Source organism: Zonotrichia leucophrys, chromosome 2, assembly GCF_028769735.1.
Source record: "Zonotrichia leucophrys gambelii isolate GWCS_2022_RI chromosome 2, RI_Zleu_2.0, whole genome shotgun sequence".
NCBI classification, from domain to species: Eukaryota; Metazoa; Chordata; class Aves; order Passeriformes; family Passerellidae; genus Zonotrichia; species Zonotrichia leucophrys.
Genome location: NC_088171.1, coordinates 46,956,155 through 46,982,594, shown reverse-complemented (window position 1 = coordinate 46,982,594; position 26,440 = coordinate 46,956,155). Strand labels below are relative to the sequence as shown.

Here is a 26,440-nt window from a genome sequence, read left to right as displayed (position 1 = left end):
CAGAGAGGAAAAAAATTCAAAAAGCAACCCTAAGCATTTGGTGACTGGTTCTTTTTCTTCTTCAAACCTCTCACAGAAACCTCTTGCTCTCGAGGAGTCCAGCTCCACCCGTGAGTCTACCCTTACCCTCCCCCTTTGGCCTGTGGCGTGGTACGGCCGGCGAGGGGCCGGGACGGCGGGGCGCGTGCGGCACCGTCGTTGCCGACCCGGCGGTCGGTCAGGGGGGACTCGCTGGGGTCTCGCTCCTTCGCCCACAGCGAGGGGCGCAGCCGCGCTTCCCCGCAGCGGCTCCCGGCGCCCCGGGAACTACTATCATGGACAGGACCGCCGTGGCCAAGATGGGAGCGGTAGCGAGCGCCAGCGTGTGCGCGCTGGTGGGCGGGGTGGTGCTGGCGCAGTACATCTTCACCATGAAGAAGAAGACGGGTAAGAAGACCAAGATCATCGAGATGGTACGTGGTAAGAGGCCGAGAGCCCCTCGGCCCCGGCACGCACGCCCTTCTCCTTGCCCTTCCTCTGCTGCGGCCGGCGGCTCCCCACGGCCGCTCCCGCGGAGCTAGGCGGTATCCCGAGGGGATATCATATCTGGAGGGGCAGAGGGGGGACCTTGAGCTCACTTTGGGATTTCTGTAAGGACAAGCGCTGGAGGCAGGAGCAGCTGTTCCTTCCTCCTCGGCGTGACCCACTGGCACGGAAAAGGTGCGTGAGGAAAGGGTCTGCGCCGCCCTGCCCTGCGCTGTCCGGCCCGTATACACCTGTAGGATACATACGTACCCGTGGGTCTTGGTGGTAATTTACAAGCCTGCTCGCAGTTAGTTTAAAAGAAAAATGGACACGCACACAGCACGTGTTCAACCATCTGTTGAAACTGGGAAGCACAGTCTGTTCACGGTTACTATAAAAGGAAGATGGAGCTCGCTCTCTCTAGCTGCCCTTGTTAAACTTGTTGTTTAGGAAATTATTTAAATATCTGCTTATGAATAACTGGGTCGTAAAAGATCTTAGTTTGGACAACATGCTCGTTATGTGGAAGTCCTTCAGATTTTGTGATTTGGACACCGCCGTACTGAAGAACTGAACTGAAATCGTCAAGGCACTTGATGCTAGCTAATGGGTATTTTGTGATGCCCTGCTGAATTTTACTGAAAGCTCTGATGAATTTTTATAATTACACGTGGAAACAGATTTTAGTAAGAGCTAGGATTCTGTATGTAAATTGCGAGCTGCCTAAGTGCTCACTTGGCCGCACATTGCCGTGCTTGCCAGTGGAATTCATGCAGGGCAGTTCGTGATAATGTGGGTCCGAAGAAGAATTCTACTTGGATTTTTTGCTCATTGTAGAGGCATCACTTACTGTTGAAAAAAAAAACTGTTTCTAGTCATCAGTCATGTCATCTCATGTCGTCTGACAATTTGGAGAGGAATGACTTGGTTTTTATTTTCTCCAAGCACAGTTCCAATGGCTTGTGGGAGAGCAGAAACTTTGGATTGCCACTTTAACTAGCAAATAGCCTTAATTCTAAAGATGCAGGTCTTCTTTCTTACGTAGTATTTTCAGTGGACACATGTATTCAGGCTGTGCAATTTCTTTGAAATAAGTGAAATAGTTATGTAAAGTTCATACCAAGGCATTGAGTTTGTCAAGTATGGGCAAAAATGTGTACATGCGTTTTATTTGAATATGCTGCATTCGGAAGAACTTTCTTTTATCCACCAATGCAGATTTGATTCAATGTTTGTCATTTATGAGACACTGTATCAGTTTTATTTTATGACAAGGGGGACTTTTCTTTGAACTGTGGAGGAGAAGATGCTTTTTCCAGTCTGTAACTTAGTGTAATTTACTATGGTGGTAAGAAACAATACTGCCTTATTGAAATGTATTTTCTTCCAATACCTGGCTGGTCTTCTGTGTCAGATTAAAATTATGGGCTCATTCTTATATTTTCAGCAGAGTTTTTTGGTTCAAATTTTCTTTGGGGAACATTGCACTGTAGTTTTATATCCACATTAGACTCAGAATTACCTTGATGTATAACTTTTATCAAAAGCAGTTGGGATCAGGCTTATTTACATCTTAGTTATGTGAATGAAACATTATTTCATTATAATTAACTACAGCAATTTTTCTTTCTTAGTCAAAATAAAGTTAGAAGAATATAAAAACCCAAGTATAAGTAAAAAAAAATTACATAGCTTTAAGTGCTAAAAAGACAGGAACTTTTACAAATCAAAGAGAACATCTGTAAGAGAAGTTAATATCAAGGATTATGATGCCTAGAAGAAATGTTGTGAAGAAAAGTGGAAAGGATTCTCAAGCATTGTGGGAAAGGGTAACCCTCTTTCCTTGCTGAATAATGAAATCAGGTAATTCTTAAATATCTAGCTCACATTTCAGTAGATTAATTCCTTAAGCACACCAATTAGCCTGAGAGAGAAATTTAAGCTTAATGGAGACATCTTAAAATTGCTTCATCTTATTTGATAAAAAAGGCTTAAATTTATAATTAAAATGTTAATATTGTGTCTTCCTCCGCAGTGTGTAGTTTGCGAACAGGGAGTTTCCCTTAGGCACTCATGAATGTAGACAGAGTTACTTCAGCTCCACTTCTGAAGTAACAGAGGCATTAATAGTAATGGTCACAGAAGTTTCACTCTGTGTGGTAAGAAACAAACATCTCTCCAAGCCTTGTGCTATTACTTAGCACAGCCACGTTGCCAGTTTTGTGAAACTGTACAAGTGTTTGCACAGTCAGGTGAAAGCAAAAGTTAGCTACAAGGTTGCTCACTGTAATTTAAAGGGATGGTTGACAATTAATTAGATTTTCAGAGTAACTTTCTAGAAAATGTTTCCAGGCTATTTTAGAAAGAGACGAAACCTTAATGTTCAGTCTTTTGGATTTTTCAAGCCACAGACAAGTTTGCAATTAAGTTGTGTATTCCTATAAAGCAAATAGTTGTATTGCCAATAGACTTCAATTTTTGATTGAATACTTTTTGCTGAGCTTTTGATCAGTTTGGTAGAAAACTGGTGTTCACAAACTAGAGTGAAAAACATTGCCTAAATATTTCAGAAACATTCCCCTGTAAACAGTAGCCCAAATTAATTAAAATGTGCACTTAACCACTTAACATAAGAAAAAACTTCTTAGAGGAGTAACAGTATATTTTGTTGTCTGTTTCATAAATCAAGTTGTTAAAATCTTGGGTTTTTTTTCAGCAGCTTGTTCCTCACTCTTTGGTTTTGGAGTTTTTAATTTTTTTTTTTCTGTTAGAATAAGAAACGGAATAGAGCTTGTTGAAAACAGAATAGGAGAATACCTTAAACTGAGACTTCCTCTCTCAGGTTTGTTTTCCAGAAAACTGGACAAATGTATAGTTACATTTGTCCATTTCTCCAATCTGCCCCTGAAGTGAGAGGTGTAATTACACGAAAAAGAGACTTTGTATCAAAGTTCAGCAACAACAAATTGAACTCAGCTTTAAAGCAGAGTGTCAGTTTACAGGAAGCGTTTCACCCACTCAACTGTCTCTGGGCAGTGCACAGTTTATTGTGTTCAAGGGAAGAAATGCATGGATTTTTGCAGTAGTAGTGTTTACCTGGAGGGAAATAAGGAAATTAATAAGAAGCAAGGTAACTGCTATCTGTCTACTTGCCTAAGAAATAAAGGAACATATTCTGTGAGTATATATTCTATTAGAGGAATAGGGAAGTGTATTTTTTTGATTGTTATTATTATTTTCTTTTACCTGGCAGTCTCTGGTGAGCCTGTGTTCTTGTTTCATAGGGCACAAGAGCATTTGTGCCAGAGATGAAGATACAACTGGCAGCAATCACACACCACTTCATTATTCTTGTCTTGTTGCTGGTAACTAGTTGTTATAGTAACTGTGACGTTACTCTGGCAGGTTGACCTCCCAGCAGAGTAAAAAGCAGAGGAGTGTGTAATGTGTAGCATACATATTCAGGAGTCCAAGTGGTTGGTATTTGCAATCTGTCATGTGCTTATGCCTATACAGAGCTGAAGAAGGGTTTGAGTCTGAGTAAACTGGAATCACTAAAAGGGGGATGGAAGGAAGATGGACTCCCTCTAATGAAGCCTTTGTCAAGACATTGTCACTGTCTGGATATGCTCAAGAGCCATGCAGTGAGATGATCCATTTGGGAATAATATTGTTCAAAAAGTATGGTGCTGTGATAAATGCACCTAAGTAGTGAAAAGTGAAAGAGCTCCTAATACCACTGCTACCTATTGACATGTGACTGAGAGCCCCTACGTTATTAGAGTATTAGAATAATTTTTAGATTATTGTTAACATTTTAAAACCAAGTTAAATTTGGCATGAGTACTGGAGATATAACTATTCCTATAAACCTTGGGTTTTGTTTAGACTGTATTCCTCAACAGAAAAATCAACTGGCAGTGGTAGACACCAGTTACTAAAACAAGGTTGTTTTGCCCTCATGCTGTTTGCAGAGATAATCACAATATATGCCACCTAGATAGTGCATGATACCTGGCTGCCTAATGTCAGTGCATCATATAAGTCACCTACCATGTGGCTTGTAAAGCAAGTTTTCACAGGGCAGGAAAAACCCTAAGGACAATGCATGTTGGTTCAACTTGGATACCAGTAACAGGTTTCATTCTCAATGTAAAATAATTCAGTTAGAAATGTAGGAAATTTGTATCCCAGGAGAATGAAAATTGATTGAATTCCATTGTTTTCTCCTCTCATTGTCAAAATTATGTACATATTAATATTTTACTTCATTTAATATAGTAAACTGATCCTACAATGCAGCTATCTGTTTCAGAAGTAGGTCTTCATTTTCTGAAATTGCTCCTGCCTGTGTTGTGTTTTTTTTTTTAATTCAGTAAATTGAAACCTACATTCTTACAAGGGATGGGTATGGGAAGATTAAATCTATGATTCTGCATTAGTTTCTTTAGAACTCATTTATGCAAGTTATAACAGTTATCAAAAACATACTGATGATCTGAGTTCCAAGTAGTCAGTGTAGATGTCAGGATACAGTATAGATTGTGGATTTAGGCTCAGAAAAGCTTTTTTGCTGCTTTCTTTTATCTTTTGTATAAAGTCTTTCTCCAAGACAGAAAAGCAATCTTTCAATTAGTCATTTTGCTCTGAAATATATTTACCTTTTAATAAATGCTTGCTATGTGTTAAGTCATATTTTAAGTGATTTTTCTCATGTTTGTGATGACTCGTTTTTACCAGTTGATCTATGGCATCTTTTAAACTCTTTTACAGCTTAAATACTGCAAGTCTTAAACATGTTTACCTTTAACTGTCAAACAATATAAGCAGCAATAAAGGAGTTTTTAGTTTTTCGCCTGAATATGCATATCATTGCAAATCTGTTCATGTTATGAATTTAAGTTGCATAGCATTCCAGTCATACCTTCAGTCTTGAGTTAACAAGAACTGCCAGCTTTTATAGAAAGTATCCAAACTGATCAATATAAGAGACACAGGGTATGGATCCATGCATTTATAACTAGGTGAATACTAGCAGTGACTTCAATAGCAGTGTACCTGTAAATTGTAAAAATATTGCAATTTGCGTAGGTCTTCACTGGAAACTTGCTCAATGCCTGAACTTTTGAAGTCCTTTCTTTAAAACAAACCAACCAAACAAACAAAAAATCGCACAAAAAAACCCCCACCACAGCTTCCTTTTAGGTTTTATTTTCACTGGCATGAATTACATCATACATGCAAAATACATATTCTTTTCTGTGTTGGCTAGTTCAAGTAATGATCCACCATTGTGGATCATTATGTGTGTGCATACACAAATGTATTTTGTGCAAGTGAAATACAGTGTACACTTCACCTCCTGCAAAGGGTTGTTACTGGAGAGAGGAAAAATCCTAGAAGAGAAGCAGACTTAGCTTTTGTTGCCGTGTTTTGGTGCGTTTGTCAGAGAGTAATTAATTGGTTTTCACGGCGGCGGGTCGGGTCGGGCTGCTCGAGCTGCAGCCGACGGCCTGGAGCAGCAGGTGGCGCTGGCGGGGGCCGTGTGTGAGGCGGCGGCCGCTGCTGTGGAAGGAGCAGGAGCCTGGCCCTGCAGGGAATCCTGGCCCTCGCCAGGGCCTTTTCCTGGCCACTGCCCGCTGCGGTCCGGCGCGTTCAGCCGGGCTGCTCCCGCTGCACCGGGATGAACCTGTCCCTGCAGGGAATCCTGGCCCCCGGCGGGGCCTTATCCCGGCCACTGCCCGCTGCGGTCCGGCGCGTTCAGCCGGGCTGCTCCCGCTGCGCCGCCGAAATCAGGCTAAGCACAGCTGAGAGGCAGGAACATCTCCCAGCTATTCTCCCTGCCTTCCTTCCCTAACCACTGCGCAGGGATAGAAGGCCAGATAAAAATGGGCAAGAGAGTCGTTTATATTGTCATGGAGGGTGTGTGTGAAGTCTAACTGGCCTTCTTGCAGTCACAGCACTGCAGTAGTTGATCTGCAGAGACTTCTTCTTCCCGGGGCACAGTCTTCATGCAGCTCTTATCTTGACCAGTTGCTGGATGTCAGTCTCTTTCTCCCATCCAAAAGTCATCAATCACCAGGGGTCAGCTGCTGTAAAACATCACAGAACTTATGACTGCAGTAAGCAACATTTTAGTTCAATGGCTGTCATGCAGCAGTTTGACGGGCAATGTGCCATTAGATTGGAATCTGGGGCTGTTTGTTAGTCAACTTTTTTATAGGTTATTTATGGGGAGCTTCTGATGGTTCAAGAAAAAAAAAATCAGTGTCCATTAAAAGTCCACAGAATTTTTTAAATTGGCCTAAACAAGAGTGCTTTGTATAAATGCCAAAAGAAAAAGAGAAGGCATTTTTCAGTACAAGTGGACATATGTTTAAGATTGCAGCACACAGGTCAAAGAAGACACCATGTTTAAATACTAAAAGTAACTATAATATTTTCATTCACTAATACCTAAAAATAGTAGAGAATTGCACTGACTTACCTCAGAAGATAATTACAAAAATAATTTTAAAGACATTTCTCTAAATTATAGCAGTAATACCTATTGCTGGAAAGAAATGTGGCTCCTACTTTCATAAATCTCAATACTTTAAATGTTTTTGTTTTTTTTTTGAAAGGGTTGGGGTAAAGCCCAGACTTGGATAATTAAGTGTCTGTATACAGGCTTTCAGACTTCCTGAGCTGGGTTTGCCACCAAGAAAATTCCTGTTCAAATGTGCTTGTTCTTACTTGTTTCCCACTCATTAACTGTCATTTCCTTCCTGTACTCCTTTATAAAGATTTGTTTGTCTGCTCTGCAAATTGGATCACTGAAATAATCCTAGTTTATTTGTGGTTTAGTTTTCTTTTACCTTGGAATTAAAATGACAGAATGAATACCACTGAAATGTTCCATTAATCTTGTTCCCTTAAAGCTTTCCCTCTTTGTCAGAAACTTACTAGTTATCAGACCAAAAGTGTGATTTTTTTCACTCAGCAGCTATTTGGCAACACTTGCTATTATCAGCTGCATGTGCCTTTGCAGTGAGTATCACTGATGGGTAAGCCTCAGTTTGGTCTGCACGTTGCCATGGAAAAATCAGACATGAAACTGAAGGGTGGGCATTAGCACAAAGCAGGAGCACTCTCGGTACTTAAGCAGTAGTAGAGTGCAAAGAATAGTAGAGGCAGTATTGGTTTTGAACTCTTCCAGAAGGCAAATACACAGAGATACAAGAAATATGGCATCCAGCATCTTTGAATGGATCCAGCAGTGAGAAACACTCATAAAAGACAGAGATGTGGAGTCAAAACAATCCTTCATGCCTCAAGCCATGATGCTTCTGCCTGTTACCTGTAAAAGGAGTGTTTGGTAGTTGTATTCCATCTTTTGATTTAATGGAATTTTTTTTTCACTAATTTTAAAAAAGAGTTTGTAATCAAAGAGAACCTACCAGTTATAAACTTCATTAGTCTCAATGTGTAATTTAATTGGAATATTATATTAGCACTTAATTCTTCCATGTAGTGTCTGGTAATGTATTGTAGATTAAACTTTGTCCTGCTGACTTTGCTTTCAAACTGAGTCCCACAACTCCACTATTCAAGGGTCAGAGTTTATTTGATCTAGATACAGGATTCTTAGGCTTAGTGAAAAAAAATCTAAGCTGATTTTTTTTTTCTTAGAAACAGATAAGAGAAAAAGAGAATCAGCAGCAACTGCTTCAGTCCAAGCCTTGGCCTTAATGCAAATTCCATTCTAGATAGTGTTACATGGGAAGCTTCTAGGGAAATAGGCATTTGTTTAAGTTCTTTCAATGCATGTCCATGTAGATATATACAGGATATGTAATTATAAAAGGTATACATGTGAATGTACGGTTTGGGGAGAAAATAGTATGGCTCATCAAATTGACCTTTTTATGCAAGGTGAGGTTTTGCATACCTGATAGCTAATTAAGAATCAATGATTTGTAAATGTACCACAGTATATTTACATACTGCCAGTAATTAGAATTCTACTTTGTTTGCCTAGCTATTTTGAAAAGGATTGTTTGTACCAGCAGCCTCACCTGGAAGCATTCTTTAAGAAAGCATTAGATTCTGTATAATGTAGGGAAATGGATCTTTCAGACAGGCAGACTCCAACATACTCCATAGCAGTATTAAAGGAAAATGAGAGTACCATTCAAATAAAAAATTCTTATTTTTCAAAAATGATTATCTGTGTTCTCAGAAGAACTGGCAAGAAAAAGGAAGGATGGAGTTAAAACTCGAGCCTTTTCCAGTTCTAGTTTATTCCATGTAAGATAGAGTAACCAGAACTGGTTTTGGTATTTAGGCTCCAAGTTCATAATGGATTTATAAAGTTTTTATCCTAAAAGCTCTGGTAAGAATAGTGAAATGTGTGTATGAAGGCCAAGAAAAAATCCTCCATATTCTTCTGCCAAGCAATGAAAGGGTGTTACAACCTTGAATTCTTCTTTCAATCCTGGTGCTTTAGAAGCTATTTTTAAAAATTAAGTGTAATGTGATTAATTGTGTTGATCTGAACTTGCTTACATTTAGAATATTTTTATATTCTTTTTTTTTCACAAGGGCAAGAGAGAAGCAATGATGATTAAAAACCCATCAGTTTAAATTTGGCTAGGTAGTTGTGGTATTTCCAAGATTATCATTAGAAATGTCTGAAGATCTCTTCATCATTTTGAGATACTTACTGATAACAAAATAATACATACCTTTTCTTTTAGCCTGCCAGTTATAGAGGTTAAATCTCTCCATAATGAGGGAATGGCAGCTAGGCACAAAGATTAGATGATTCCCCTAATATACAATCAGAGAAAAAAATGCCTATCCTGAGCTGCATTCATTCACCCCAGAACTGCTCTGTATGTTTTGTACCTCCTTTATTCTCTCAGACTAAATTCTTGCCCAAACTCGTAATTGACAGGATCACAGGAAATACTGGAAATGTAGACCCTAGTTATTATTAGTTCTTCATTTTCTTGTAAGAGCCAAAATATCTGTTGATCTATCACCAACAGAAATCTCTTCTTTTAGAATGATTTTGTAAGCGCAAGAAGAAGCTGCATAAGGGACAGTGATGCTGCAATATCTTTTATTCTATCATCAGAGAAATGTATTAAACAGAAGAAGAAATGCTTAAGGACTTGTTTTAGTGTGTGTTGACATTAAGCTTTGTGTTCAGTACAGCCATAAATGATCAACTATTGGATGATCACCAGTTTTCCCATCAACTGTAAAGAAACCTGGATCTCTGATCAGATTAAGAAAATCTCTATTAAAAGATATAGAGACTTTAATATCACAAGTATGTCTTGTGATACCATTCAGGTTGAGAGCCTCACCTACTTAGCATGTGCCATCTCTGGATTTATCACAATTTGTTGCATTCAGTCTTTAATATGTTCTTAGCACTTTTTTATAACGTGCTGTTCAAGCTCTTTCTTTTTAGAATTGGTTAACTCCTCACAAGTGATCTCTGTGACAGACACACACTTTCATATACAAATCATAGTTCTTTGCATCCTACCAACTGTAAATATGGCTGCCATGGGTTTTTACACCAAACCTGTACTGCAAAGATAAGTGGTATCCAAAATTCCTGCAAGCAACCTTCTAAACCTTTATGTACCCCAGCTTCATCAAACTGACCACTGATCTTACTTTCCTTGTAATTGTCACAGCTGTAAAAAGCTATTCCTGGAGCCATTATGCTGCTCATTAACTCAGTTCACTAGGGCATGAATAATAATCGTGTTTGAGTACAGTAGGATTGTGTTGGTTCCTTTCTTCTGCTTGGTCTTGGTACTTGAGGTACCTTTCCCTGTGTCATGAGGTTATATCAAGTAGGCTGTTTTGGAAAATATGTACTAAGTAAACTTAGTACAAAAGCAAAATTAGGCAACAAATAAAGATCTTTAATGTTTAAAATTGATCCCTACAATAAAGCAAGGTATTGCCCAAGTAAAGTCAAGCAACATACTAAATATAGAGGGATATATTCAAAAATTGTTCAGTTGTGGTAGGGTCACTAAACAGGAATAAAAGCTAGTAAGCTCATAAGACACTAGCTAATGTTTACACCAAAGATTCAATCACCTTAGACAGAATTCAGTAATCTCTAAATATTGTAGGAAATATTCTAAAAAGGTATGATCCCTTTCTTGATCTTTAAAAGTTTATGTCAGTTTAGTTGAAGTATTCCATTTATTAGTTAAAGAAAAAGCTCAGCTTACTTGCTTAGGCAATATTCCTGTGCTAATTCTTTCCACAAATGGATGCAACCTAGGTCACGGGTGTGGAAGGACTGGTAGAACCAGCTTTTCTTTGCTTTAGACTAAAACTTGCAGTGCTTCATATTCAAGAGCATCCTCTACAAACCAAGTTCACCTAACACACGAGCATATAAAGTTAAACCTTTTCCCAGTCTTATATAAATTATAAATCATCTAGTGTTTTCAGTGTTGTTCTTTTTTTCCTCTCTCTCTTTTTCTGCATAGAATATTCTGTAGTCCAGATATGGCCCTCAGCCAAAGAGAAAATGTTAAAATAGAATCTATCTGTTGAAATAACTACACCTCTTCTGTTTGTGGTTCTTGAAATATATTGAAATGTCCTTCCATATTTCAAGAGTAGAAATGTCATGCTGGAGTTTATTTCTCTCTCTGTGAAAAAATCAGTGTTCAGTGTTCATTTTAACTCCTCTTTTACCAGACATTAAACACTGTAAACAAAATGCTCAACAGGCTCAAATCAGCAGTAATAGCATGTGGTTAGTAGGAGCTGTGGTAATTAAAGTGTTGTACACAAAGATTTCTTGGAGTTGCAAAGACAGTCTGGTTTTGTAGCTGAGAAATTTCATGTATGGCATTTTCATTAGAGTGAAAGTACACTGTTGATAAAGATAGTGTAGATGTTTTTCTAAGAATTAGGTGTTGGCTGTATTAATGTTTACAGAAATTTTGCTCACGCCATTTTCTAGGGCTTTCACTGAGGCTGTAATAGTTCATTTAGAATGCTTTCTAATTAGTCTGGTATACCAAAAACAGTCTGTAAGAGTTGGACTTAATTTCTGTAACTGTTTTTTTTTATTTTTAAAAAAATTAATAAAATGATTTTTTTAAAACCATCTTGGTTTTGTTTCCCCAGCTTTCTGAAAGGGAAACTAGCTTTCTTTAGATTCTTGACAGCTCAAAGGCAGGTTCTTTGCAAACTGAATGTATCAAGTGATGTCTTACCTGAACTACATGAATCATCTAGCAATAGTATTTTACATCATTGTTTGTAACATTTTCTTAACATTGGAAATCTAGCAGGGACATAAAATCCTTTTTTTTTGTGCAAATAATTCATATTTATTCAATACACTGCGCTATACATATGTTCCCCAAATATGATTATAAAAATATTAATGAAAAGCATGCTGCCTATATTAAAATACTATTAAGGGTAAAATTCTCTGAATGTTACCTGTTACAACAGTATACAAATGCTATAACAAGTAGTTTAGTGATAGCTATGAATCCTGGCAATACCAATGCCAGGTAAGTTCAATTTACTGTATACAGTCATAGCAGGGATTATGTTATATTTTGAACATGTCTTTCAAACTCTTTCACTGCTTCAGGATACAGCAGAATTTAACATGTACATTTCAGGGGATCTTGGTCAATTCTAAGAGGATAAGTGTTGAGTAAAGTTGCATGTTTTGTATTAGCTCAAGTATTCAGTTGTTCCGTTGGCTCAAAACAGAGAACACCTCTGAAAACAAAATGAAAGTGCACATGTAGGTCAGATACACTGAGGAATCCTGATAGACTACATAGTAGCCTACAGTTGGAATGCAGACACAAAACATATGGATCTACTGTATCCTTCAGAAAGTCTGTTGTTTTGTTTGTTTTTTTTAGTGTAGAAAGCACACCAGATATTTTCATAACTAATGAATTTCTAGAGCCCTGCTATTGTTGGGGTTTTTTTATAGCGTTACAGGTTTTGTACGTGCTACACTTGTAACCTGCCCTTGCTTCAGCTCTGACAATTACACTGGTCACATTAGTGGCCATCTGTGCATTGGCCTGATGGTGGTGGTTAGTCCTGGCATCCTGAAACAGGGATCATAAACCTGAGGTTGAACATGAGTTATGGTAGTAGTAGAGAAGCTTGCACTGCTGCCATAGCAATAGTCAGTTTTGCGTGACACTAGCATTTACACAACTTCAAAATGTAAAATACAATTAGACAATAGGTCTTTCATCCCCTCACTCTAAAAAACATTTCTTTTTAATCCATCTTCTGTCACCTAGTTATGGTCTTTGATCAGGCAGCATGCCTAATGACAAACTTCTAAAACTATGTGGAGTTGCCTCGGCTCTCAAAAATCCTGACAAACAAGGCTCCTTGATTTCCTGTTTCAGTATCACACAGATAATTACAGCCAAAACAAAGATTCATTAATTCATTTGCTCCTTCTACATGAATAAATGTGTGCTGCCTAGTAAACATTAATGAAACCATGTAAACGAAGCTCTAAGAAATTTGTGGCACTGTGCAACAGGAAATCCTAAAATACTTGGAAAGATTTTGTAAAAGAGCTAAAAAATAACAAAATAGTAAACTTCTGTTTTGAACAACAGCTGCCTTCCTCTGTTAGAGCAGCCCAAATTTGCCTGCTGCATCCATGAAAGCTGTTCATTCAGTGAAGGTCAAAGGTTTTGTTGTTGGTGCACCAGCTGATGATCTGTAAGCCCGTCGGGCTGTACTGCTGAGCATAACAAACTGCTGTGCAGTGCTGACGTGCGTCACAGGACCCTGGGGTTTTGCACGGGGATTAGTCAGGCTGTATTTGGTAACGCCCTCAACTGCACCCTGGGCTGCTATATTAGTGTGTCTCAAGCAAGAGGAATTTTCTTTTGCTTCTGCAGCTGCTCCTGCAAAACCCTCGGGTAAGTGTGCACAGCTTCTGTCAGCAGTATTGACTGTCTTCTTGCCTGTGTTTTTAAGCCAGGGTTAGGAGCTGAGGGCTTACTTGCTGTTGTTAATTGTGACTGTGAAAAAACCTAAAAAACTGTATTTTTAAATTAAAAATATGATAGCACAGAATGAGCAACAGCATCAAAGGAATAAATATACTTAGTGGTTTTCATTGAATAGCTTAAATGTTCCTCTACTTCTAACTATGTATCAGACTGTTCTGGAGTCTTGGTATTTTCACAGTGATGTCACTATGTACCGTGCATGTTGGCTTTTATTTTATGCAGCAGGAATAGAAAGACCACATAATATAGCAGACCAATTCTTAAAAGGATTTGGTTGGTTTTTGTTGGCAGCCTGCATGCAAGCCCTGCATCTCTGGACTCTGCTTGCCACCTATGCTGTTGCAGTAGGACAAAATCAAGGACAGAAGAATCAGGAGTGCCCTAAGCTCAACGCACAGGTACTCTCCTTTAAAAACACAAGAGGAAATGCTGTTGTCGTGTTTTCTGTGAAAGAGCTCTCTCCAGATTTTTATAAGGGTTTTTTTTTCCAAATTCAGTATCAGAATCCAGCACATTAAGTATAAAAATATGTAAATAAATAAACACCGTAAACCAGGAAAAATTATTTTTAGTGTGCATCCTATGCCATGTCTTAAAATAGCTTAAGCAGTGAACCCATTTTCAGTTATTTCATATAACCTGTGCTGGGTATCTAGTTTTACAGCATGTTATCAAGTAACTGTGAAGATACTTAGTGTTCTGTTGTTTCATTCCCATAATAACTACTCTTTTACTAAGTAGTCCTAAGGCTATTTCTTGGCAGAACTACTAAAATAGTAATTTGGTAATTACTAGTTACTAAGGATTTCTTACCATATTTGAGTTTGCATCATCTGAATATAACATGTATTTTGGTTTTGGGAATTATAAATTAGTGAGTCTCTGTGTCCTGAGCTCAGATTATGCTAGAAGAGTGCACGATTACTAGTGAAGTTCTCCTGACTCCCTGCACATAATGGAGTGATTGATGTGATTACACTCATGTCCAGTAGCTTTTGATGTTCCTGTCTAAAATATAAGCCTACTAACTACTACTTAGCTGGAGCAGCTAAGAGGGACCTCTGTTGCACTCATGGGCCAGAATTCAAATTGTCTGAATTATAGGCAGTCTTGCTTCATACATGAGCATAAGTGTTTGGAGGAAAAGATTCTCACAGTGTCATTCTGTAGATTTTGTTATAGTTCCCCGGTTTCTTGCAATTCAAATGTTGCAAGCAGCAGAAATTACATAGAGAAGCTTGCATGCTTTCAGAAGTTTTTTAAGCTTTGTTTTCTAGAGCAAGTCATGTTCTGTAATAATAGAAAGAAAAAAAATTATTGGAAAATAACATGTAAATTAAGGAATGTACACTATTTCTTTGTATTTTTACCAAACTGTTTCTTTCTTCCACCAAGAACACCAAAACCACTTTTCTGTAGCTTCTGGGTATCAAATTTCACAGCTGTCACTGCTGCCATGCCCTGCCTTTTTTGGTACATGTTCATAAGTGAATATATGTGATAGCTAGTCTAAGACCTTGAAACTGGGCATCTGCAATTCCCAAAATAAATGTCATTTAGTCTTGGTTTATACTCTTGTACTTGGAAGCTGCCAACATAGATTAGAATCAAATTTACAAATAATTTTCCCCTAACCAATTTATCACTTTGATTTCTGTTTGCCTTGCTCAGAAATAACATGGATAGCTCTCTCTCCATGCCAGCCCACACTTGTGTGTTCTCTCTATCAAAAGATAACAGGTTTGAAACCTAGTCTAGTCTAAGGCAGGTTTACCAACAAAGAAGGAAAATAGAAATTGTGTTATACTTGAAATTCACATCCTGTCAATAGCATTACAGCTAGATCTTTATTTCGATCTTATTTGTTACCCTGTCCTTTTCATGACATTATGGTAATCTGAAATTTTGTGGAATATTTTTAATACATTTACAAGTGTGAGAGCAGTTCTTACTGTGATTCAGAATTACTGACATCTAACAAAGTACTCTGTCAATCACTGAAATTTATAGAGAAGTTCTCTTAAAATGTTTTCCACTTATAATCCAGGGTGTTTTCTTAGCAACGATTTGGTTTTTGGGAGGCTTCCATACTAGATGAGTCTTTATAAAATAAGAAAACTTGGTATTTGCCAAGTAGTGTAGGCTTACAGGGTATCAGTATAAAAATACTCTGCACCATTTTTTTATGTCCTTCGTCAGAGCATTACTTAGCAGACTTATGATGACAACCTCCTACAGATTGAGTTAGTACTTGTAATATTTTAGGCTCCGTGTCTAGAGTTGGTTGTGAAATGAGCCATATCTCTATGTAGTTAAGATAGCAAGTAATTCATCAACTCATCCTTCCCTACTTAAAATTACTGACAGTGAACACAAAAGGTCACTCAGTTGTCCTTTATATGGAGTTTTTATTAGATTTTTTTTTAATTTTTGTGTTAATCATCAGGACTTGTTTTACTGGGTAGGGGGAGGAAAGCAACTGCTGTACCTCCAACACTCAGTAGATTGAAAAATTCAGTATAATCCCAGCTCCAGAACATGACATTACTCCTTGTGGACACAATCAGTTTTTAATTTCCTGGGATACCTAATTGGAAATGTCTATGATGGCAGCTGTAAATTCACGTAGATCACTAAAATGAATGACAGGTCTTATCACCAGCTCCTGTTTTATAATCAAACTGACACAGCATGCACTTAGATACACGCTGCCTCACATACTAAGAAGACAACTTATGTACTAAGCAGCACCTGGATACATAAAAGCAGTTCTTTTGCACTTCTGTTATCCAGTTGTATATAAGAAACTTCATTTCAAAACTAGAATTCAATATGGCAAACACTTCTCTTTACTTAACCCAGCTACACAGATGCATGTCTCATGTACTAAATAGATTTGTAATTTTCAGAACTTGTGGTAAATGACCCATTCTGTGGTTTGTAGGACTGGGGGATTTCCAAACCTGCGTGAATCCATTACTGTTCATTCCTCAAGGTATGACCATAACATTCTTAGCTACAAAATCATTTCCTACATCCTTATTCCAGTTACCTGCTATCACAAACAAGCAGATAATTGTTTTCTTTTTCATAAATCCAACTAAGCTCAACCTTTAAAATAATCTTTTTCAGTTTTGTTCTTCCTTCTCTCAGAGGCTCCTAAATATGTCAGAGACCAGAAACTAAAGTGTATTTGTGGCCAGTGTATATGCCAACCACAAATTACCTTTGGGAGTTGTCATACATAATGTTTTAAGACACAGGAGCCTCTGAGCTATTCGTTAGCATATAGATGCTCTTGGTAAGAAAGCAAAACTCTTCTCACACTTTTATAATATGACAGAATAAATAGGGGCACTTAAGTGATTTAACATGATGTACTTTCAGATGTCACAATGAATTTTGAATTGCTTTGCCTGTGCTTATGTAGTTTTAGCTCTGTATGTAGAAGCTCCTGGATCTGAAAAGCTTTCTTGACTTGGTTAAGTGCTGTGGAAATTTTTATTTGGCTGCTTCTCTATCTTTGCTCATCCCAGTCAACTGGTGCATCAGAATTTTGGGAGGTTTATGTGTGCACACTGAATTGACTGCTAGAATTTTCTTAAACAGTAAATAGAAACACTAATTTTATCAAATTGACTGAACTTTTCACCCTAACTCTTTCATCTGTCTTATCAGCTCTTTCTAACTAGAATCTGTTTTTTTCTTTCAACTGGGAAGAATGGCAAATATGCAACAACAAAACAACAGCTAAACTGGGCAGGAGTGTAAAACATTGGAGGAAACAGTTTGCCAGAAAATTGGTGGCTGCAGTTTCAGTTTCATTTACCCAGTCCTTAGACAGTTTCATTTACTTCTACTATAATAATGATAAAGGATAAATAAAAGAATTGCTGCTTAATGTTCAGTTGCAAATATTAATACCAGGAACTAGTGATAGAAAAAGTGGCTATTTTGTCTAACCCTATTTGTCTGAAGCTTTATCAGATGTCACACCTGTAATATAGACTTGTTTTTTCCTCTAAGAGTGTCTGAGAGAATGAAAATGTCTGGGTTATACTTGCTGTAGAAGACTTTCTCCCACCCCTAAATTAAAATACTCTTCAATTTGTGTGCAAAAATGAAGAGTGTGTTAGAAATAAATTAGTCTTATAAACTGATCTTGAGTATGAGTTTACAACATCAAAGCAGGAAGTTTTCATCATACTTAAAATCTCAAGCAATTTCTTGTTTGACATGATCTACTAAAGTGTTTACCAAGATTTTTCCTTAGGTTGTTTCAGAAACTTACGAAAGGGCTCAGTCTGAAATGAAACAGTACCAAACAATCCAATTTTCCTTTTCCAGTCCCTTCCTCTGATCTCTCCATCTACCCCAACATCTGTTTAAGTTAATTATATTAGGAAATCTGTTGCTTAGTATCTAAGTAAACCAAATAATGCTTAACTACTTCCTTAAAAAGCATGCATTTAGATTTCACTATTTGATTTTTGCATTCCAAATCTAAAAATACATATATAATTTGCTGATAGTTAAAGGAATTAGATTAGTCAATTTACAGTACAAAAATTACCAAGTCAAAGTGCTTTGTGCTTCATTATAAAGAATATTGTCTATGCAGAAAAAAGTGGAAAGCTTACTTTTGTTTACCAGTACCATATAAGATACAAAAGAAAAACCATAAAGCGCCTTTAAAGAGTTACAGATTATTAATATTTTGTTTTGTGAGGCTAGATGTGTTGCTAATTGTGAATAAAGAAATGCTTTGTAAAGGTATATCTCTAAAGATTAGTGAATCCTTTAATGGATATTTTTCAGGAATTCTATTTCTTGTCAACACTCATTAGCTTTCTCAATGATTCCCAGCCTGGGAAGTAGCTGAGAGCTGGAAGTCAATCCTGATGTACTTTTTGTGGCTTTGCTGTGCTAAAAGAAGTAGTAACCAGGCACTGCAATAACACAAAGAACTCAGGGGATATTGCCTTAGGAGATACCACTTTTACAGAAAATATCTTTGCCAAAAGATCAGAAAGGAAAACCTTAATTCTTCCAATCAAAGTGAAATTAATAAAGTTTGTTTCTTTATGAGATTTATAAAGCAAAGAAGTAGTGAATACCCTGTTCAGGACAATTTTTGACAAGGTACTGTGGTATAGGTGAAACTTTTTTGAATGAGCAGAAAAACTTGGAAATTTATCAGAGACTCACGATTAGGGTTTAGAAGGATTTCTGTTTTCAGTTTTCAGCAGTGTCTTTGAGGACATCAGCCAGAAAGTAGCAGTAAGCACAGTGGGGATTTAGAATTATTTGTTTTACTGAAAGATAGGAGCAGTGACATGGAAGAAAAGATACAATCCAGAAGGATTAAATATAAAATTTAACATTTTGCACAAATACCCATTTCTTTCTAGGAGTCATTTTGGAGAATATTTGGTCATTTCCAACTGAATTTGAGTCATTTTCACCATATTACTGCTAAGACAGGGCATGTGTTTTAGTGTACATGCAAAGATGCTACCTGAAGACAAGGCCAGAGTGGCCCTTCAGCCAAGGCCTTGTCAGAGCAGAGCAGAAAGGTTTTACCCACAGTCATGGATGCTGTGTTGGAAAACAATGTGGTTCAACTGGGTGGGCCAAGGCAACATCAAGAATTATCAGAGATTTAGAAAATTGTGTTCTGCAAAAGAAGATTGAAGAACACTGGGGTTTTACTTTCAGGCAGAAAGGAAAATTTATCCAGTGAGCATCTGAGAAAAAGAACACTTTTCTCCAAGTTGAATGACTTGAAATTACAGTAAGGAAGATTAGACATTAAGCAAACTTTTCCAAACACACAGATAGTTGAGGAATGTGAGGAATATGTGAGTGGGGGTTTTGAACAAAGAGTTAGATGAGCCTCTGCTCATCTGATAAGGATGTAGCTGCAATGTTTTGCTCCCACCTGAGAACAGAGTGGACTAGAGCTGATATTTCAAGGTATGTTCGGATCCTTTTTGTGTCTGGCACACAAGTGTCTTTTCCCTTACAAAAACATATGTTTGCATACCTTAAAATGGCACCTGTTTCTTATGTGATAACCAAATTGCAATTTGACTGCAAGTTGGCTGTTACTAATGAAGAAAAGACCTACTGGCATCAAGAGCTGGAAGAAACAGTTCTGCATGACTTACTGACAATTGGTCATACGAGAACTCTGGGTCCAGAAACTTCCTGAAATAGAATCTCCCCACCACCACCTTTTATTTTAATTAGCTCATTGCAGCACTGATTACATGCTAGCTATGAGAAAAGGAAGGTTGAAGGATCAGAATGTTAAAAATGTAATTCCTAACACTTTAGCATCTCTGGAGTTTTATAAATAAAAAATAAAGTTTACTACTCATAAATGCCCGTTTAGACAAATTGCGGATTCTTTGCTTTAGAATGGGTCCATACATGATTATAAAGGAAATAAATACCTGCTACATTGGGAAATTCCTGCAAATAAATAGTTCTTCTACCGTTCTGCAAGTTTAAAGATAAACTCTTAGAATAAACAAAGGCTTGGGGAATTGTTTGGGAAAGAATGGGGGTTTGTGGGTTTTAGGGGTTTTTTTCTTGTTTTATACCAAATCCCTCATTTATCAAAACATTCAAGAAATATACTTCATCCAAAAGGAATGTATCGAGTGATATCATGTTATTTCAAAAGTGTGCAGTGAAATAGGTAATGGTAGCAATTGATGGATTGGGCTAGGGAGGAGGGATTGCTGCACAGCCTTGTTGTATTGAAATACCCAGTTGACACTAATTCAGCATTCTCAAGGAAACAATAGATGTCTTCTTTATCTCTGATACTTTAATGGCATATTATTTGCAAAGAGAGTTAGTTTTAAGATTTACCATCTCCTAGTGACATATCTGCATCACAAGATGATCCCATATGTCCTGTTCCTACATATCTCCCTTTTGTCCTACAACTATAATGACCTTTTCTGAGTGTCAGTTTATTGAATAAAGTGATACCTAGACAAGGAAATGAAAACAGATGTTGTAAGCAAACAGAACAGTATGCAGTCATTGATTAATACATCCAGAGTATTTCCTGCTTCTTCTTACTCTTGTCTTTCTGTCCTGACCATGTCTTGATGTCACATGAAACTGTAGATGCAGAGCTTCCAGCCTGATGGACAGCAGCTGTTGCCTTGGAGGTTTTCCTCTGCAAGCGTATTTATGTCTTTGTTCTTACTCTTCATAGATGCCAGAATTTCAGAAGAAGACTGTTCATATTAAGGATCCAGCAAGAGTAGAGGAGATTATTTGTGGCCTCATCAAAGGTGGAGCTGCCAAACTTCAGGTAAAGGTCCAAAGAGTTTGGAATAAAAGCAACTGTGGGATTGTTACTCTATGCTAAAAAATTTAAGCATAACTGTATGTATGTAATAGAATTCAACCTTCAAGAAATCTCCAAAACTTAGACATGTTAACTCTTTTGATAGTCCTTGTTGATTCAACTGTAACTCAGCCTGACACTAGTTAAGTAAATGACATAAGCATAGAAGCTTAGTAATTTCAGAAACTATTCTCAGCAAAGAAATGAGAAAAACAGTTTTGTTAGAAAAACCATGACTCTTCTGGGATATGCTAGCTTCCATGACAATGGCTCAATAGAATAGGGAGGCTTCTGTGACACACATGCTACTCAGCTGCAGCTATTGTTGATAGTTCAGAATTTCTAGCCATTCTTTATTTTGTTCCTCCATGTTGTAAGACAGTTTTGCTTTTTCTTTCCTTAAATAGATTATTACAGATTTTGATATGACATTAAGTAGATTTTCCTACAATGGAAAAAGATGTCCAACTTGTCATAGTGAGTACTTTTTTTTTTTTTAATACAGATTGATTTGTTTGCTCTTTTTAGTTTTTCCTATATTTTAATTTTCTATTCAATTTATTTCCAAATGAGATTTTATATTGACTTGTTACCTAATCTGTACAACCTGCTGACAAAGTATTCTAGTGACTGTATTTTTATGTGTATTTGTATATATATATAATAATCAAAATCTGTGTGAATTAAATCAGATAAGTTGCCATTCACAATTAAAACATTAAGTTTTGAACTCTCAGATGTTAGTGGCTAAATATGGCATGGTTGACTTTTGTTTTTCAAGAACCCATCATAGTCCTGACACCTGCAAGAATCAGACTGTAAACTCCTTAGAATTACTGGCAATTTTATCCTTATGCTGTAGTCTTTTGCAACAAACAAGGAGAAATGGGAACTCTAAAACATATAGGATGCCTCAAGGTGATTTTGAAAACAGTCAAATCTCAAGAAACAGATACAAAAGCTTGTAACTGACCTTGTAAATCAGAGATTAAGGGAAGGGCACCTTTATACTTATGAAGAAAAATGTACTTTTTGCTGGTTGCCGGTAAGAAAGGTTCTGAGGAAACATATTGGTATGTCACCAGACATTGTCATCTGTGCCATTTACAGTGCTGTAGAGCAAAGTAAAAGATATGTATCATCTTGTTTAACTGTCTTTTTTTTCATCCCTTTCCCAGACATCATTGATAACTCTAAGATCATCACAGATGAATGTCGGAAAAAGGTAAACAAAAAACCTACAAGCATTTGGTTTGTTGTACAGACATTTGTCATTATTCCCTGACAAGAGTGTTCTTTTGATTGCTTAGACCAAACCCCAATGCATTTTATGAAATACATTAAACATCTGATGGGTTTTTTTCCCCCTTCAGTTACTTCAGCTGAAAGAAACTTACTATGCCATTGAAATTGATCCAGCTCTCACCATTGAAGAGAAATACCCATATATGGTAGAATGGTAAGAGACACCTCCTATTTTCAGATTGTACTAATATTAGATTTAGTAAGTCTCTAAAAGCAAATTAATGGCAGTATTTAGCTTTTAGCTATTACATTAACTGAATTAATCTCTTTAAGTTTTGTACAACTGGTTTTGTTTTGCTCTTAACCTGAATAAGCAAGAATTAACCATACAGGATGCGTTTTTCATAATGAAATTTAATGAAAGGTGATCCTTAGTAAGTGTTGCAGTGTGATGTAAGCAACATTCAACCCATTTTCTGTTTATGTTCTAGGTACCATAAATCCCATGCACTACTCATTGAACAAGGCTTACAGAAGGACAAGTTTGCAGAAATTGTAAGGGAATCTGATGTTATGCTGAAGTAAGTTCCTTTTGATTTGAGTTATATCAATCTGTTTTAGAGCATTTTCTGTAGATTCTTCCTGAGTGTTGGGGGAGGAAAAGAAAAAGAAAAGGGAAATTAAAAAACCCACACATTTTCCTGAGAATGAGACACCTTAACCTTGGACCACATTGAGCTCTCCATGCTCCCACTTAATTGTTGTGTTGTATCTATCTAAATGCAGACAGTAATCTCAGTGTATAAAGCAGAGATCTGAAACTTTTTTTAGTCCCTTCTCTACAAGCTTAATTTCTGTAGACTTTCATCCTCTTTAAATGGCATTGGTGATCCTTTTTTTTTTAAGAGTAATGTGAAGTGTAACTTAATTCCTTTGAGAAACACTTGAGGAACATGTTTCATATGTTGTATTAAATATTGTTCTTCTATGGCTGAAGGCAAGTTTAAAAGACAGCAAAATCCTTGTCCAAAATGTGCTGTGATTTCCATCTCTTTGAAAGCCCTGTAAAACTGTAAATTTTGGAATACTGAAACAGGATGTTAGAATTTAAATTGTGAAAGTATTTGTTTATAACACTGACTGAATCCTTATTTTTTGTACAAAAGACAAGGACCCAGTCTGTGCCTGTTTGAAAGCTTAAGTCCATGTTGATTGAATCTTCACCCACAAGCTAAAATTCTTTCCAGAACTTTCACAATGCTTTTTTTAAAATGTAAAATTCTACCAATCTATGTCTGTATGGAGAAAGCATATAGAGATAATATTTTCTTGTTCTTGGAATGCTATACATAGGGTACTGCATACTAAAAATCTTTCAGTAAACAAAACAATAAATATTTTGAAGATTTAAAGACAAAATTTGTTTTATAGTAATGACCCTAAAAAAAGTCAGATATTTAAGCAAGGAAGATTGAAAAGAGATGAACAGCCTGATAGTAGCTAGAGTGAGCTCTGATTGCTTGTTCTGGAGTACTTAGGGAGGGGAAAGTGTTTTTAAATCTTTAAAACATGATTAGATATTTTGGGGGCAGAAATTATACAGACCAATACTAAACAGCTTGATGCAAAAGTTTCTTGCAAACATGCCTTGTGTTAGGTAGATGGTTCTTGCTGATCTGAAAAGGTGAATTAAAAGAAATGCAGTAAAGTGCTCAGGAAATATCAATTATTTTCCAAAGATGATGTGATTGTCTCCTAAAAATTGGAACTTTTCTTGGCTTTTTTTATTTGAGATTTGATTCGTTTTTTCATTCTGTGTTGCAGAGAAGGGTATGAGAACTTCTTTGATAAGCTCAGTGAACATAATATTCCTGTGTTCATATTTTCTGCTGGGATTGGTGACATTCTTGAGGAAGTAATCCACCAGGCTGGGGTCTACCATTCTAATGTCAAAGTGGTTTCCAATTTCATGGACTTTGATGAAAACGTATGTATGAAATAACACATTCTTCTCAAACATGTTTGATAAATACCACACTATTTGTGGTATTTAGTATCTATTTATACACACTACAAGATAGATATGTACAGATATATATAGAGATAGATCTGTACACTCCTCCAAGCAGGGAGAATCATTGTCTGCCTGCTCCTAACTGTGCTGTCACAGCCATGACATTACTCTAAACTAATTTATCTTGTTCATCATGACAGATTTTGCAGTTCAGTCCTGGCTCACCAGTAACATCACCTCTTTCATTCTAGATGCTGTCCTGCCTGAATGGTACCAGACATAACTTCAGTGTTGCTTTTTTCAATAGGGAATATTAAAAGGATTTAAAGGAGAATTGATTCATGTTTACAACAAACATGATGGTGCCTTGAAGAACACAGAGTACTTCAAACAGCTAAAAGACAACAGCAATATCATACTGCTGGGTGATTCTCAAGGAGACTTGAGTATGGCAGATGGAGTAGCAAATGTTGAGCACATTCTTAAGATTGGCTATCTCAATGATAAAGTAAGTAGCTTTACATAACCTTGTAAGCTTTGAATGAAGCACTGGGAGTTAGAATCAGAGCCACAAGTATATATTGCCTTGTTTTTTGTACAGAGCTACTTCTAAATAGGTGTTTCCTAGAGAAGTAAAATTCAGAGGCTATAAACATTAATTCTGTTAAATTCCTGTGGCTTCTCCTCCTTTCAGTACTAAATTGATAATTGAGAAAAATTATAATCTCACAAATAACAAATCCAGGCAGTCCCTCCTCTTTTCTTTTTACTTTTTGGGGTTTTTAAGTGACACTCAACTGATTATTTGCTAATTTATAATGAATATCCATTTGGACTGATGAGAGAGAAAACTTTATTTTGTATATGTCCCTGCTCTTCCAGGAGTAGTTCTTCTTTCAGTATCTCTATGTGTGACACCCTGGAATAAACATGATTATTTTATCCTGGAATGCACTTTAGGTCAGGGCACTCCTACTCTGTCCTCCTGTGGAATTCACTTGTAGGAGTAATACATTATTTACATTGCTTATTCTGAGAATTTGGTGGAAAGATTGGGCAATATTTTAATGACAAAAACTTTTTCAATAATTAATTCTATAACTAAGGGGGTCTTTCTCTTTATTCCTTCTTGCAATTAGGTAGATGAGCTTTTGGAAAAATACATGGACTCTTATGATATTGTCTTGGTGAAAGATGAATCCCTGGAAGTTGCCAACTCCATTCTACAGAAAATCCTGTAAATTGCAGTCTCAAGTCACTCCATTCCTTCCAGGAGGCAACTGGACAGAAGAGCACACATGTGCTATCTTAGATGTGTTTATTATTCATTTACGGAACTGTTTGATTTAATTTAAAACTTTTATCTTCATTTTGGTATTATGAAATATATATTGTATCAATTATCAACAACAAGCTCCTCTTACTGCTCTTACACTGTTCTTTATTGTCTCACACTCCTGTTATAACAAGATCTAAATTGGATTTATAGATGTGATAAACTGCTGCTGATGGGATACTGTGGTTCACTGTCCTTTTTAATCAGGCATTTCAGAGCAGCATTTAGAAAACGTGGCTATTTTGTAAAATTGAAGGTGTAAATGCTCTGTAAGGAGAGTGTGCATTTGTTGCCTTTGCAAAGACATTTCGGTCTCAGCTGTACTTTGAAGGATCTTACTTATATGCTACATAATTTCACACAAAAGTTTTTCATACATATATTTTTCATCAGTAAAAATGCTTTTATTCACCCAATTCAGGCAAAGTGTTTCTTCTTCATATTTTTGCATCATCATCGCACAACATTCTCTATTCTTACTGTTTCTTTATCCTCTGTGAAATGGGAAGAATGTTTTAAGTTAGTGTGTCTGAGATAAATTTTCTCATCTTTGTAACAACAGATGGTTTCACAAGCTGATAGTCCACAGCCTGCCTGCAATGAGCAGGGGCATCCTGAGCTAGACCAGGCTGCTCAGAGCCCTATCCAACCTGACCTTGGATGTTTCCAGGGATGGGGCATCTACCACCTCCTTGGGCAACCTGTGCCAGTTTCACCACCCTTAACACAAAAAAAATGTTCTGAAAGTTTTTCCTCTGTACTGAGCACATTACAGCACCTCTCAGCATTGTGTACAGAGTACAGCTTAAAACAGCCGCAATTTCAGAAGCTTGCTGCACGATGAGTTAAAGATGATGTTGTGACCCTGCTCCTGTGAGGTCTGGGCTGCACTAAATCTATTCATTAATAAAAGAGATCAA

At 37.0% G+C, this 26,440-nt stretch overlaps 1 protein-coding gene across 7 annotated transcripts; it reads left to right on the top strand.

Annotated features, from left to right (window-relative positions):
* Window positions 1-164: 164 nt before the first annotated feature.
* NT5C3A (5'-nucleotidase, cytosolic IIIA) lies at window positions 165-26,440 on the top strand. Of its 7 annotated transcripts, none has more exons than XM_064704869.1 (11): window positions 195-452; window positions 13,845-13,951; window positions 16,498-16,548; window positions 20,791-20,889; window positions 21,333-21,402; window positions 22,104-22,150; window positions 22,299-22,384; window positions 22,662-22,751; window positions 23,995-24,157; window positions 24,492-24,692; window positions 25,324-25,936. In XM_064704869.1, exons 4-11 carry the CDS (start codon window positions 20,791-20,793, stop codon window positions 25,423-25,425), a joined length of 858 nt encoding a protein of 285 aa, XP_064560939.1. In that variant the 5' UTR covers window positions 195-452; window positions 13,845-13,951; window positions 16,498-16,548; the 3' UTR covers window positions 25,426-25,936. The 7 variants fall into 7 exon arrangements, with proteins under 7 accessions (XP_064560941.1, XP_064560942.1, XP_064560939.1 ...); XM_064704868.1 differs by lacking the exon at window positions 195-452 and adding an exon at window positions 13,260-13,460 and having other exon boundaries at window positions 25,324-26,440; XM_064704872.1 differs by lacking the exon at window positions 16,498-16,548 and having other exon boundaries at window positions 176-426.

Bases quoted from the DNA above. Each gene is read 5' to 3' on its own strand.
- NT5C3A (XM_064704872.1), top strand. From the start codon at position 315: ATGGACAGGACCGCCGTGGCCAAGATGGGAGCGGTAGCGAGCGCCAGC. The intron at 24,158-24,491 runs GTATGTATGAAA...TTTTTTCAATAG, and splicing joins TCATGGACTTTGATGAAAAC to GGAATATTAAAAGGATTTAA. The intron at 24,693-25,323 runs GTAAGTAGCTTT...TCTTGCAATTAG, and splicing joins TTGGCTATCTCAATGATAAA to GTAGATGAGCTTTTGGAAAA.